The following is a 12,355-nucleotide window of genomic DNA, read 5'->3' as shown; positions in this document are numbered from 1 at the left end:
ACTTTTGTGCATGCCATGTGGACACACACAACTTTTGGGGCCATTCCCTAGGTCCGATGCTCGATTTCTGACGAAACCCTAGTTCTGTTGACCGCGCCGTCTACCCCTTTGACTGCATCCCATCGGGGTTCCCCCGGTGGGCGTATGCCTACGTTTGAGCTTGGTTAGGTCATAGGTACATGTGGAAACAAGGATCATCCCATATGATCCCAAGGTTCTCTCCGGTTCACCTCCGAGGGAGTTCCCCCCTATACATGCAGAATCTGCCTAAGTGTAGGAACCCCATGTCCGGGAAGCCGGGCACACCCGGAGGGGGTAGCATTGGATATAGAACCATCTCAAATCACTTTTGTGCATGCCATGTGGACACACACAACTTTTGGGGCCATTCCCTAGGTCCGATGCTCGATTTCTGACGAAACCCTAGTTCTGTTGACCGCGCCGTCTACCCCTTTGACTGCATCCCATCGGGGTTCCCCCGGTGGGCGTATGCCTACGTTTGAGCTTGGTTAGGTCATAGGTACATGTGGAAACAAGGATCATACCCTATGATCCCAAGGTTCTCTCCGGTTCACCTCCGAGGGAGTTCCCCCCTATACATGCAGAATCTGCCTAAGTGTAGGAACCCCATGTCCGGGAAGCCGGGCACACCCGGAGGGGGTAGAATTGGATATAGAACCATCTCAAATCACTTTTGTGCATGCCATGTGGACACACACAACTTTTGGGGCCATTCCCTAGGTCCGATGCTCGATTTCTGACGAAACCCTAGTTCTGTTGACCGCGCCGTCTACCCCTTTGATCGCATCCCATCGGGAGTTCCCCGGTGGGCGTATGCCTACGTTTGAGCTTGGTTAGGTCATAGGTACATGTGGAAACAAGGATCATCCCATATGATCCCAAGGTTCTCTCCGGTTCACCTCAGGGAGTTCCCCCTATACATGCGAGAATCTGCCTAAGTGTAGGAACCCCATGTCCTGGAAGCCGGGCACACCCGGAGGGGGTAGCATTGGATATAGAACCATCTCAAATCACTTTTGTGCATGCCATGTGGACACACACAACTTTTGGGGCCATTCCCTAGGTCCGATGCTCGATTTCTGACGAAACCCTAGTTCTGTTGACCGCGCCGTCTACCCCTTTGACTGCATCCCATCGGGGTTCTCCCGGTGGGCGTATGCCTACGTTTGAGCTTGGTTAGGTCATAGGTACATGTGGAAACAAGGATCATCCCATATGATCCCAAGGTTCTCTCCGGTTCACCTCCGAGGGAGTTCCCCCCTATACATGCAGAATCTCTCCTGCCCTTTTTTTCCCGCCCACCCTTTTCCCGCTGCTTCTCTCCCGCCCTTTTTTCCCGCCCACCCTTTCCCGCTGCTTCTCTCCCGCCCTTTTTTCCCGCCCACCCTTTCCCGCTGCTTCTCTCCCGCCCTTTTTTCCCGCCCACCCTTTCCCGCCCATTCTCTCCCGCCATGTTTTCCCGCCGTTTCAGCCCCTCGTCGGCCTATATATAGCCATGGCTTCTCCACTAACAGCACCAGCAACATTTCTCCCTTCATCACTTCTCTCATCCAATAGAACCACAAAATCCTCGAGCTGAGCTGCCGCGAGATGGCTCCTCGTCGCCGTAGCAACACGGGCTTCATCGGCGTTCGCTGCGGCTGCGGGACATTTCGCGGCTGAAATCACCGCCGGTGGTACGCGTGTGTGGCTCGGCACCTTCTACACGAAGGAGGCTGCTGCCCGCGCATACGACGTTGCGGCTTGGAGGTTTGGCGGCCGCGCCACGAAATGAACTTCCCGGAGGTCGGGTCTCGACGGAAGCCGAGAGTCTCTCTGCGAGCCGCTACTTCGCTCGAGAGGGTGAAGCGCAGCGGTTCAGAGATGGCCAGCGGCGGATTGATACCACCGAGGCGGACGAGCAGTTCATGGCACAGTGGCGCAGAGACCATCCCGGAGACGTCGCGGCCACGCGCGCATTCTGGAAGGAGAAGCAGGCGTACAGGAGAGAGAGAGGAGGGCGGGAAAGCGGCAGAGGAGGGCCGAATATGACGCGGAGTACGCCAAAGGAGAGGCGTCGACATGGGGGGAAAATGATGAACGGTGGTTTTCGTACCTCTCAAGTACCGCTTCAGAGGACACCCCCAGCGAGGATGAAGATTTCGACTTCTCTGATTAATATGTGTGTGTCGAGTCCGTGTGTCTAGCGGGTCATGTGTCGACCCAGTGTTCTTTAAATGCTTTGGTTTGTGTGTGGGTCTAGTTCTTTAAGTGTTTTGGTTCATGTGTGTGGGTGTAGTTTCTTTAAGTGTTTTGCTTCCTCTGTGTGGGTGTAGTTCTTTAACTGTTTCAGTTCGTGTGTGGGTCTAGTTCTGTAAGCGCTTTGGTATGTGTGTGAGTCTAGTTATTTAAGTATTTTGTATCGTGAGTGGGTCTTAAGTATTTTGTATCGTGTGTGGGCCATTCACCCCCTCCGAGGTTCGATTTCTGGCGAAGGGGTTCTATACCGCCCTTATACATATATATAGGTTTCCCGCAAAGGGGTTCGCCAAAATAGCAGTGAGAAATAAATAAACAAAAAAATGATTGGGATTAATAATTATCTCTTTGGTGCAAAAAAAATGGAAAAACAAAAAAATGTGCATAATTGGCTGTGCCGACGGCCTTTTTTGTGCCGTGGGTGACCGTCGGCACAGAAGAAGGGGGACCCAGTTTTCAGTCCCTGTGCCGACGGCCGCCGTTGCGCCGTGGGCTACCGTCGGCACACTGTAGACAGCGCCGTGACAGCCTAACGGCTGGGCCCGCCTGTCTGCGCGTGTACCGACGGCCGTGGCTGTGCCGACGGTGACCTTCGGGCGCCAAGTTTCTGTGCCGACGGTCCGGTTTGCGCCGACGGTGACCGTCGGTGTAGACAGCTGTGTGCCGACGGTGACCGTGCGCCGACGGTCAGCTCCGTCGCCGGTCGACGAGGGCCTCTGTGCCGACGGCCCCGACATTTGGCCGTCGGCACATGGGCTGGCCGTCGGCACATTAAGTTTCTCCCGTAGTGAATGCTAATGCTGGAATATTTTCATGATCACCCAGACTTAAACTCTTGATGGGTGCATTGACGGTGATCTAAGGGATGGTGGTTACGGATGAGATCGACGCAGTGACACTGATCTTTTGGTCAAATCATCGAATGCATATCTGGGCAGACAGCACAGGCAGAAGGCATCATATATTCATATCAGGATAGTCTTCACCTGATATTTCTGCCTATTTTTAAAATTCGGCCAGCCTATTTTTTCTTTTAAATTTCTGGCAGGTCAACTCGATAATCATGAGTGGGCGAGGGTACATCTTGTGATCGCGTTCATCTACGGGTCAGCGTACGATTTCTCTTCGTAGTTTCCGGTTACAAGTAAAGGAAAGACTGGTTTCTTAAGTTTTGTCAGCAATGAACCCTCGAGAACAATAATTTTCTGAGAGCTGAAGAAGACTATTAACAGATCATGGTGAGACATCAGTACCGAGAAAGGAAAGGGCTTCGACAGGGTGATCCGTTGTCACCCATGTTATTCAACATTATTGCAGATATGTTGGCTATCCTAATTGCAAGGGCAAAGATGGATGGCCAGATCGGAGGTCTAATCCCTCATCTTGTTGATGGAGGAATCTCCATACTGCAATATGCCGATGATATTATACTTTTTATGGAGCATGATCTTGACAATGCTATTAATATGAAACTAATATTAAGATTCTTTGAAGAATTGTTAGGATTGAAAATAAATTTTCACAAAAGTGAGATTTTCTGTTTTGGTAGGGCTAACGAAGAAGAAGAATAATACAAACATTTGTTTGGTTGTGAATCCGGTTCTTTGTTTAGGTATACCAATCCATTATAGAAAGCTTAAAAATTCGGAATGGAACCCTATCGAAAGTCGTTTCGAAAAAAATTGGGATGTTGGGCCGGCAAAATGTTATCATATGGGGATCGCCTCGTATTGATCAACTCCGTTCTTACTAGTTTACCAATGTTTATGTTATCTTTCTTTGACATACCTAAGGGGTAAGGAAGGGATTAGATTTTTCCGATCACGTTTCTTTTAGCAATGTGAGGAAAATAAAAAGAAATATCGGTTAACTAGGTGGAATGTGATTTGTAGACCTACGGACCAAGGTGGTCTTGGCGTTGAAGTACTTGAAATTAAAAACTCTTATCTTCTTAGTAAATGGTTGTATAAACTTCTCACGGAAGAAGGGTTATGGCAGCAGTTTTTAAAAAACAAATATCTTTCACAAAAGACCCTGGCTGAAGTTCAAAGTAAGCCAACTGACTCACCTTTCTGGAAAGGACCGATGAAAGTTAAAAGGCGATTTCTTTAGCAGAGGGAGTTTTAAAGTTGGCTCCAGGGAAGGAGTCCGCTTCTGGGAAGACATATGGCTCGGAGAGCAAACCCTCGCATCCCAATACCCACAACTTTATAATATAGTTCATCGTAAACATGATACGGTGGCAAATGTTATGAGTTCGGTTCCGCTAAATATTGGTTTTCGGAGGCAACTGTTGGGTAATAGATGGAATCAGTGGGTTCATTTATGTCAACGGTTGATGGAGATAAATTTAAATGATGAACCAGATAACTTTGTTTGGGGTCTAACATCATCAGAGATTTTTACTGTAAAGTCTATATATGCTGATATGTTAAATGATCATGCCAGATATCTACGCAAATATCTCTGGCTAAAAATTAAAATTTTCATGTGGTTTCTTAGTAGAAAAGTTCTATTAACTCGTGATAATCTAGTAAAGAGTAATTGGCATGGAAACACAAAATGTTGCTTCTGTGATGCCGAGGAAACAGTCGAACATTTATTTATTTCATGTCCGTTTGCTAGACTTGTTTAGCGAGTAATTTTCACTGCATATAATATTCCTCCTCCATCCAATATCACAAATATGTTTGGGAATTGGCTTAATGGAACAGATAAAACCGATAAAGCTAGAATTCGCATTGGTGTTTTAGCTTTATGTTGGTCAATATGGAATTGCAGGAATGATATTGTGTTTAACAAAAAAGATTCTACAAATTTTTTGCAGGTTATCCATACTATTGTCCATTGGATCCAGCTTTGGCGCTTCTTGCTCCCGGAGGACCTGCGGGAGTGCATGGTTTCTGGATGCAACCGCTTTCAAATGGTTGCCCGGGATATTTTCTTCCAGGCTACTTGGCGACATGTTAAGAGATTGGAAGATGCTTAGACTGCTTAGCATGTTTCTTATTTTCAGATGGTTGATTTTTGTATCGACCGTCGTTGATCCATGATTGTAACTCTTGAATATTCGTTTTATTAATAACAGGTTGTGTGCATGAACCAATGCAGAGGGCGGGGATACCCCATTTCAAAGAAAAAAAATCAGTACTGAGAAAGCACCGCCGGAGAGAGGGCCATCGCCACCAGACCCCAAACCACAAAGTGAGTCTCCATCTGAAGGAGATCGGTACCAGTCTCGGCAACGCTCTGGCTATATACTTTCTTTTTTTTTGACTGTAACTACGGCGGGCATAAGCCAGCCTGAACATATATTCAGCCAAGTCTCAAGTACAGGGTCAACTTACAAGTTTGAAGGAGAAAGGAGAAACAGAAAAAATACCGCTAAGCCTAGCATCTAAGCATCCAGCAACAATGGAACAGACCGAGAAGAGCAGGAAGGGGTGTTGAAGGATAAGCCGAAAGGATCTTGAAGTCGAGGCAGCGCAAAGAAACGAAACTCGCTTGCCCAGCGATTACTCTACACCTTGAAAGAACTAGGAGCCTCGCAGCCATTGTCGAAAGGCATCCCACTACCGAGGCCGTGACGCGACGCCGAGAGCCGCAAACACCACCGAAGGGTAGAGTTCCACCAAGACAGTCGCTGCACATCCTCTTGGCCTCGAACTAGGAAGGTCGCAATAGCCGTCGAAGGGCATCCCACTGCCGAGGTTACATCGCGACACCGAAAGCCGCCGACATCACCGAAGGGCAAAGTTCCACCGAGACGAACTCCGCACTTCCTCTTGCCTCCGCCATCACCGAATGAGCAAACCTGGGCACAACACGAGGCAACGAGAACCTCATACGCCATCGAAGGACGACAATCACCGAGACTGCACCGTAGACACGAACATCCCTGAGAGAAAGTCAACCAATGCCGCATCCACGCTCCGGCCAAGCCAAGCAACCACTTGTCTCCCAGCAATGCCAACCAACCAGCACAGAGTGGCAGCTCCGAAGACGATGCCTCCATCGAGGTAAGCGACGTGTAGCGCCGCCATCGCCGGATCAAAGAGATCTAGGGTTTCCCCCCGGAGAAATGCAGAGCCTGACCAAGAAAGTGCTAGAAGTCCCCGAAACACCGCCTTCAAGAAGGTTGCGGCACCCAAGGGTGTCGCCGGTGTCGACTCCGACAGGAGTAGGACTTTCGTCCGGACAGCAGCACCTCGGCAAACCTGCAACCGCCCCGCCAAAGTGCTCAAAGAATTGAACATCGCCGCCGCCCTCAGGGATGACTGCATCGCGTCAACGACGCGCCGGATCTGGAGAGGGCGGTCCGGCCACCCGCCGCCGGCAACCAGAAGAATACCGGAGGCTCACCTGACCTCCAAGCATCCGGCCGTGCAGCGCACGCGCGTCGTAGCCGCCCGCTGCCGCGCCCGCCAGACATCCCTGCTCATCCTCAACGCCCGCCACGAGGAGAACCTCCTGTTCCCCACCAGCAACCTCCGCCTGCAGGGTTTGGAGCAGAGCAGCAACCGCCGCCACCACCCCAGGCCCTCCGCCGCGAAGCCCTCCACGCAGCCGCCCAGCACGACGCCGCCGCCGCCCGTGCTCGCCACCACGCCGCCGCGCCCACGCCAGCCCGACGCCGCCGCCGGGCGCCAGCCCGCGCCGTCCTCGCCGAGCGAGGGAGAGGAAGCCCGCCGCCGCCGACGCCGACCGGGCTTCGCCCGTCAGCGCACCCCGGCGGCGGCGAGGAGGGGGTGGAGGCGGAGGGCGCGGGCTCCCGGCGGCTAGGGTTCCCCCCCGGTCGCTCGCGGGAGCGACGCGGGAGGGGATAAGGTTTCTCCTCTGGCTCCTTTCTTCTGAATATGTACTGAAATTTCAGGCTACAATGGCTTCCCTTTGTGTAGGGATTAACCTTGAAACAACAACGATTAATTACTCTTGCTATAAAACAGGCTCGTATTTTATCTTTCTTACCATTTCGTAACTATGAAAACGAAAAGCAATTTCAAGCCCAGTCAATTTCAATAATTACTGGTTCCAGACCCAGAAAAAATAGACATATTCCTCAATTAACGGAAAAGTACAATTCTAATCGAAACGAATCGACCATGTTGCATACGCCCAGCAAGACAAGTATGTACCTTCCACCTTTGAAATCATCCTATGCATTGTTTTGTTTTCATGAACCTGACAAGGCTCCATCACGGTATTCAAGACTTGACGACATGATGCAATTGGTTAACAGCAACCCAGGAAAAAACTATCAAGATCTGGCACTTCTACAGTCCTGACAGACCCTCATCTTTTGCTCTTGTACCTCCAAAGAGAGTACAGACTTGTCGTGACAAACGTGGAAATTACAGAGGCGAGCATCAGGTCGTTCAGTTAATAATCAAAACCACACTTATTTTTAATGGTAGCAGTACACAACTTCAAACATCCGACAAATTCCGGTAATTTGAACAACAACATAGAGCATTTAAAGTACCTAGTTACTCCAGGACGATAGGTTGGTGCCTAATGTCCAACACTACTACTGCACGTGCCGCAGGGCTCCAGGACATTTAGCTTCACAGTCGAGGGGATTCTCCGCTGGATGTATGTTCTGATGGCCAGAAGAGTTCGAGGAGCCTCCACCAACTTACCATCGTACATGGGCCTGAGTATGGCACCAGATACCGAGACAACACGCGTACCATGAATGTCCAATGTTAGGCTCTCCAACGATGTAGCAGCGTTCTCGATGATATAGCATGTTAGCTCGACTAAGCTCTTTGCATAACAGAAACCAAAGATTGTCACGCTTTTAAGATTGCCATGCTGCTGCCCTGGCATCTGTCTCGGGTGTGAGGGATCTTCCATGAACGTCTGATGTCCCACGCATGTATGAGATACCTGAAGATGGAAAATCAATAGATAACTTCAATCAATTAAGCATTGTTTCCACCATATGGCTAGATATCCTTGCATTGACTTACATTTAAGAAAATTTTCCTCAAGGAAGGACAGCTATCAAGCAAACAAGCCAGAGAAAAATAATCATAGTCACCCTCTTCGGTCAATGAAAGGTTAATTTCTTTGAGGTGGAGTAACTTGATGGGTAGCATAACTGAACTGATCACCTGCACAAACATGTCGATGATTCATTATCCCAAAGGATGACTGCTATTATAAGCACAAACTAGTCCATGATCAACCAAACTTCCACAGATTACCTGGCAACACGATTTTAGCTTGAGACCTTCGAGATCTGGCACATTGGAGAGGAACTCCAAATGGGCACAACTCACAAGGTCTGGACTGCTTATGTATAACTGCTTCAGCTCCACTGATACTCCAAATGAGAGCTTTATTACCTTTTCTGCATCCAAGTCAAAAACACGAAGTTTTGGAGCTTTGATCTCTATCATGTACAGCCTCAGGCAAAAGTAAACACTCAGGTAGCTAAGCCGCTGAAGCTGGCAGGGTATCTTCAGGCTATCTAACTCGTCACAAGAATTAAGTTCCAACCACTCGAGAGCAGGACTGTTTGTAAGAAGGCACCCTAACTTGTACCCTGTAATACGCACTTTAAAGAAACGCAGCATTGCCAGGCTTCTGAAAGGACCAAGTTTGACTGTGGGGCCGAAAACACAACGGTGTAGTTTAAGACACCGAATTGAATTCCTGATCCTATCAGATAAAAGCCAGCATGGAAACGTGTATGCTGCCTTCGCAAAGAAGCCGAAGCTAAGGGATATTTCTTCAATCCCTGGTCTCATGGCAATCTGAAGCAGACTATTCAGCCGACGACGCCAGGAATTTTTAAAATCATCCAGTTCAAGTGTGAGTGTTTTGATGTTAGTTCCCGAGTGTTTTTTCAGAACATGGTCAATTGTTCTGATGAAATCTGTTACATGTCCATCGCTATTTGAGCCAAGCATACACTTATTAAAGGTGAGGTTGGGATGATATCTCCAGGATTGTGAAAAGGCACGAGACACGCAGGCAGTACGAGCAGCATCTCGCAGTGGCATTAGGGAATGAATGTGACACCAGATATCCTGCATGAATAATCATGTGATAGAAATTCAGAATTCAGATTGTAAAGACAGATGGTTACTTTGGTTGGGAACAACAATAACCAAGCCTTTGTCCCCAGCAAGTTGGGGTAGGCTAGATATATAAAGTTTCCGTGCATTCGTGCACAAAGTGCTAGGTTGTGTAACAAAATGTCATAGATAAGATAAAGTAGCAGAAATGAACATACAGCATCTCCATATGGTACAGATAGTACATCTGAATAGTGAAACAGATGGAAGTCCGTGTAATAGAATAAAAAAGGTAGTGTGAAGAGGCATACAACCTTGGAACTAAGGTAAAGAAACAAAATATTCAGCAGATCGTATAAAATCAAAACTAAATTTCATCGGGGCTCCCTAAGAAGTTCCAACGTTGTCTAACATACATAACCCATCCAACTTTGATGTTACTTCTCCCCCCCAAAAAAACCCACAGTTTGCACCACAGGGAACTTTGACTGTTTAAATCCATTATCTGCTGACATGACATGAAAGTACCGCCTCAACAGAAAACAGAAGGGGGTAAAAGTGGATTGCGATTGTGACTGTTTCCATCCATTATCGGTTCTTTGGAGTGCTCTAATGTAATTTTACTCTAAAACAGATACTCAATGTAGAATGTGCATTTTCAATCATATTGGTGCTGAAATAAGGAAGTACAATAACTAGTGAAAATGGTAAAGCCAGTGTTTATATATGAATTGCGGCCGGGAACGGAGCTTGGAACAAAATTAAGGAGGGGCCAACGACGATTTTAAATTAATTAGGCTCTGCTTGTAGTGCTTAGTTGGTAGAGAAATTCTACAAAGTTTCTGCTGGAGTTAGCTGCAACAGTTTAGTGCAAAGCAAAGATACGAGCCTTGTAGGAGTGTAAATGCTGAAAGATGTGTTATCTGTTCATAAATTATATTGGCAATATTGCAATTAAAATCGAATTCTAGAATTAGTACATGAAGCCTCCAGCATTAGAGTTTTTTTTTTACGCCAGATCCAAGCAAAAGCTTCAAAAAAACATCTAATTCTGGATTAATAGGAGGATTTGTTTTACATTGTTAGGATCTGGCGCCTAACAATGTAAGAGGCGAGAGATACCTCCTATTACAAATGTAACAATCTCTCGCCTCTTACATTGTTTGGCACATTTGTAAAGAGCGTAATAGGAGGATTTGTTTTACATCAAATTGATGATCCTGGTCACAATTGCTTCCTTGATTAGAAAAAACATCAGCCTCCTTCAGGAGGCATGTGGTGTGGTGTGCAGCCCAGCTGCAGATCACACATTCAGTCCTTCCTTTACTTGTGTTTTTCAGTTCCTGTTTTCCTCTAGGTTGTTTTCAGCCTGTGTAACCCCCTTTGGTTCCCCTTTCTTATGAACATAACTTCTACTAGTTCTGTCAATATAATTATTGCATTAGCGGAAAAATATGCCATACCTCTGGAAGGTGCAGTCCTGAAGATCTCAATCGTTTAGCACCTGGAGAAACATCATCGCTGCCGACTTCCTTCTTTCTTTTAGCCTCTGAAGAACTACATCGGTCTGCATCACATCCTGCATGGTAAAGAATGCTACAGATTTTAACAAAGGAAAAAATAACACGTTTGAGCACATAAATGCACACATGGAAACCAATAAGGTTTCTGTCATCCAACTGCTATGCAAGTTTGTGAACTCACGTAGCATGGGATTTCTATGAAAAGGTAAGATTTTCAGTGAAATCAGCATACAGGGTACAACATTCTGTGTCAGTTAGTGAACTCATACAAGCTGGCTCATCTAAGGGTGACCGAGGGAGTCCACGCGCGGAGGAGAAGCATCTGGCGACACCTCTGCAAGCTTGACTGTCCAGCCAAGGTTCACCATTTTCTTCGGAGATTTAGTCATGACAGTTTACTAACGAGGAGAAACATTTTGTGCAGAACAATGTAATCTCTCCAAAGGCTCATCTTCAACCTCATACCTACCGGCTAAACACGGTAGGAATTTCCATGTTTATTCCAACTTTGTCTTTGCTATAAGCGTTGGAACAAAAAGGAGCTCCGTTGGAACCCTAGCCTACTCAAACAGAAGAAAAAAGCAACATCACAATCCAGCTAAAAGAGATTCGAGATTTGTATGGTCAGACAAGATTGGCCAGCCAGCATAGAGCAATCTGAATTGAACCCTTGGCCACACAGAAAAAGGAAAGTAAAGAGCAAACACGGTAGAAAAAAAAGAGATTTTTTTTAGTGTTGTTGCATCAGAGGCAGAGCATGAACTTGCAGTAATAATATGTTCCACAAAAGCAGAACTAAGACGAGGCAGGCGGGGCTTACCAGGGGCTCGGGTTTGGCGACGCTGCGTAGACATGAGCCGCTTCAGCGCGAGCATCCCCATGTTAGCGAGCACCTGTGTTTTCCCCTCCGTCCTCTTCAATTTGCCTTATCAATAATCTCTATGTCTACTTATTTGGGACGAATCAGTCACGAGATCGATCCGAATACAACAAGGCGCGAGGGGGAAGCCCTACAAAGGCGGGCGGCGGCACGGTGGAGTCCGACGGGCTGGCGGTCGCCACCGCCCGCGTCCTGACCGCCCACGCCCCGCGCCTCGTCGACCAGCTGCTCGAGGTGTTCCGCGCCTTCGACCTCGACGGTACCGGGTACATCTCCGCCGCCGAGCTGGCCCCGCTGCCCTTCGAGGAGCTGAGGACGATGGTGCGGGACGCGGATGTGGACGGACGGGGATGTCGTGATTAGCTTCCCGGAGTTCCTCGGCGCCCCGTGGCCGTGCTGATGGACGAGTTGCGGGAATCGATTTTCTTGCCAGATCCCTAGTACTGCAGGAATCGATTTTCTTGCCACATCCTCGTTTGGTTGACCAATTGTGTTACTTACTTATGTGCCGTTCCTTTCTTGAAGGTATTGTCTCTTGCGGCACCCATCTGTGTCGTTTTCGTGGTTACCTGCTATGTGGTCTCCGTGTGACTGGAGGTTGTGAAGTCAGTGTTGGAGGGGATTCTAGCGCATCTGTCGGTGGCTTCCTATGTTATTCAACGGCTCGA

General features: G+C 47.9%; 1 protein-coding gene across 1 annotated transcript; it reads right to left on the bottom strand.

Annotated features, from left to right (window-relative positions):
• Positions 1 to 7,638: 7,638 nt before the first annotated feature.
• Positions 7,639 to 12,249, bottom strand: LOC127299063 (F-box/FBD/LRR-repeat protein At1g13570). The gene is made up of 5 exons (XM_051328955.2): positions 11,628 to 12,249; positions 10,748 to 10,863; positions 8,469 to 9,296; positions 8,232 to 8,375; positions 7,639 to 8,148 (listed from the first exon to the last, which is right to left on the bottom strand). The coding sequence occupies exons 1-5, from the start codon at positions 11,686 to 11,688 to the stop codon at positions 7,771 to 7,773; spliced, it is 1,527 nt and encodes a 508-aa protein (XP_051184915.1). The 5' UTR covers positions 11,689 to 12,249; the 3' UTR covers positions 7,639 to 7,770.
• Between the last annotated feature and the right edge of the window lie 106 nt (positions 12,250 to 12,355).

This window comes from Lolium perenne, chromosome 1 (genome assembly GCF_019359855.2).
Source record: "Lolium perenne isolate Kyuss_39 chromosome 1, Kyuss_2.0, whole genome shotgun sequence".
NCBI lineage: Eukaryota > Viridiplantae > Streptophyta > Magnoliopsida > Poales > Poaceae > Lolium > Lolium perenne.
This window is presented reverse-complemented; position numbering and strand designations above follow the sequence as displayed.

Bases quoted from the DNA above. Each gene is read 5' to 3' on its own strand.
- LOC127299063 (XM_051328955.2), bottom strand. From the start codon at position 11,688: ATGGGGATGCTCGCGCTGAAGCGGCTCATGTCTACGCAGCGTCGCCAA. The intron at 10,864-11,627 runs GTAAGCCCCGCC...TTTACCATGCAG, and splicing joins TCGCCAAACCCGAGCCCCTG to GATGTGATGCAGACCGATGT. The intron at 8,149-8,231 runs GTAAGTCAATGC...TTCCATCTTCAG, and splicing joins TGAGGAAAATTTTCTTAAAT to GTATCTCATACATGCGTGGG.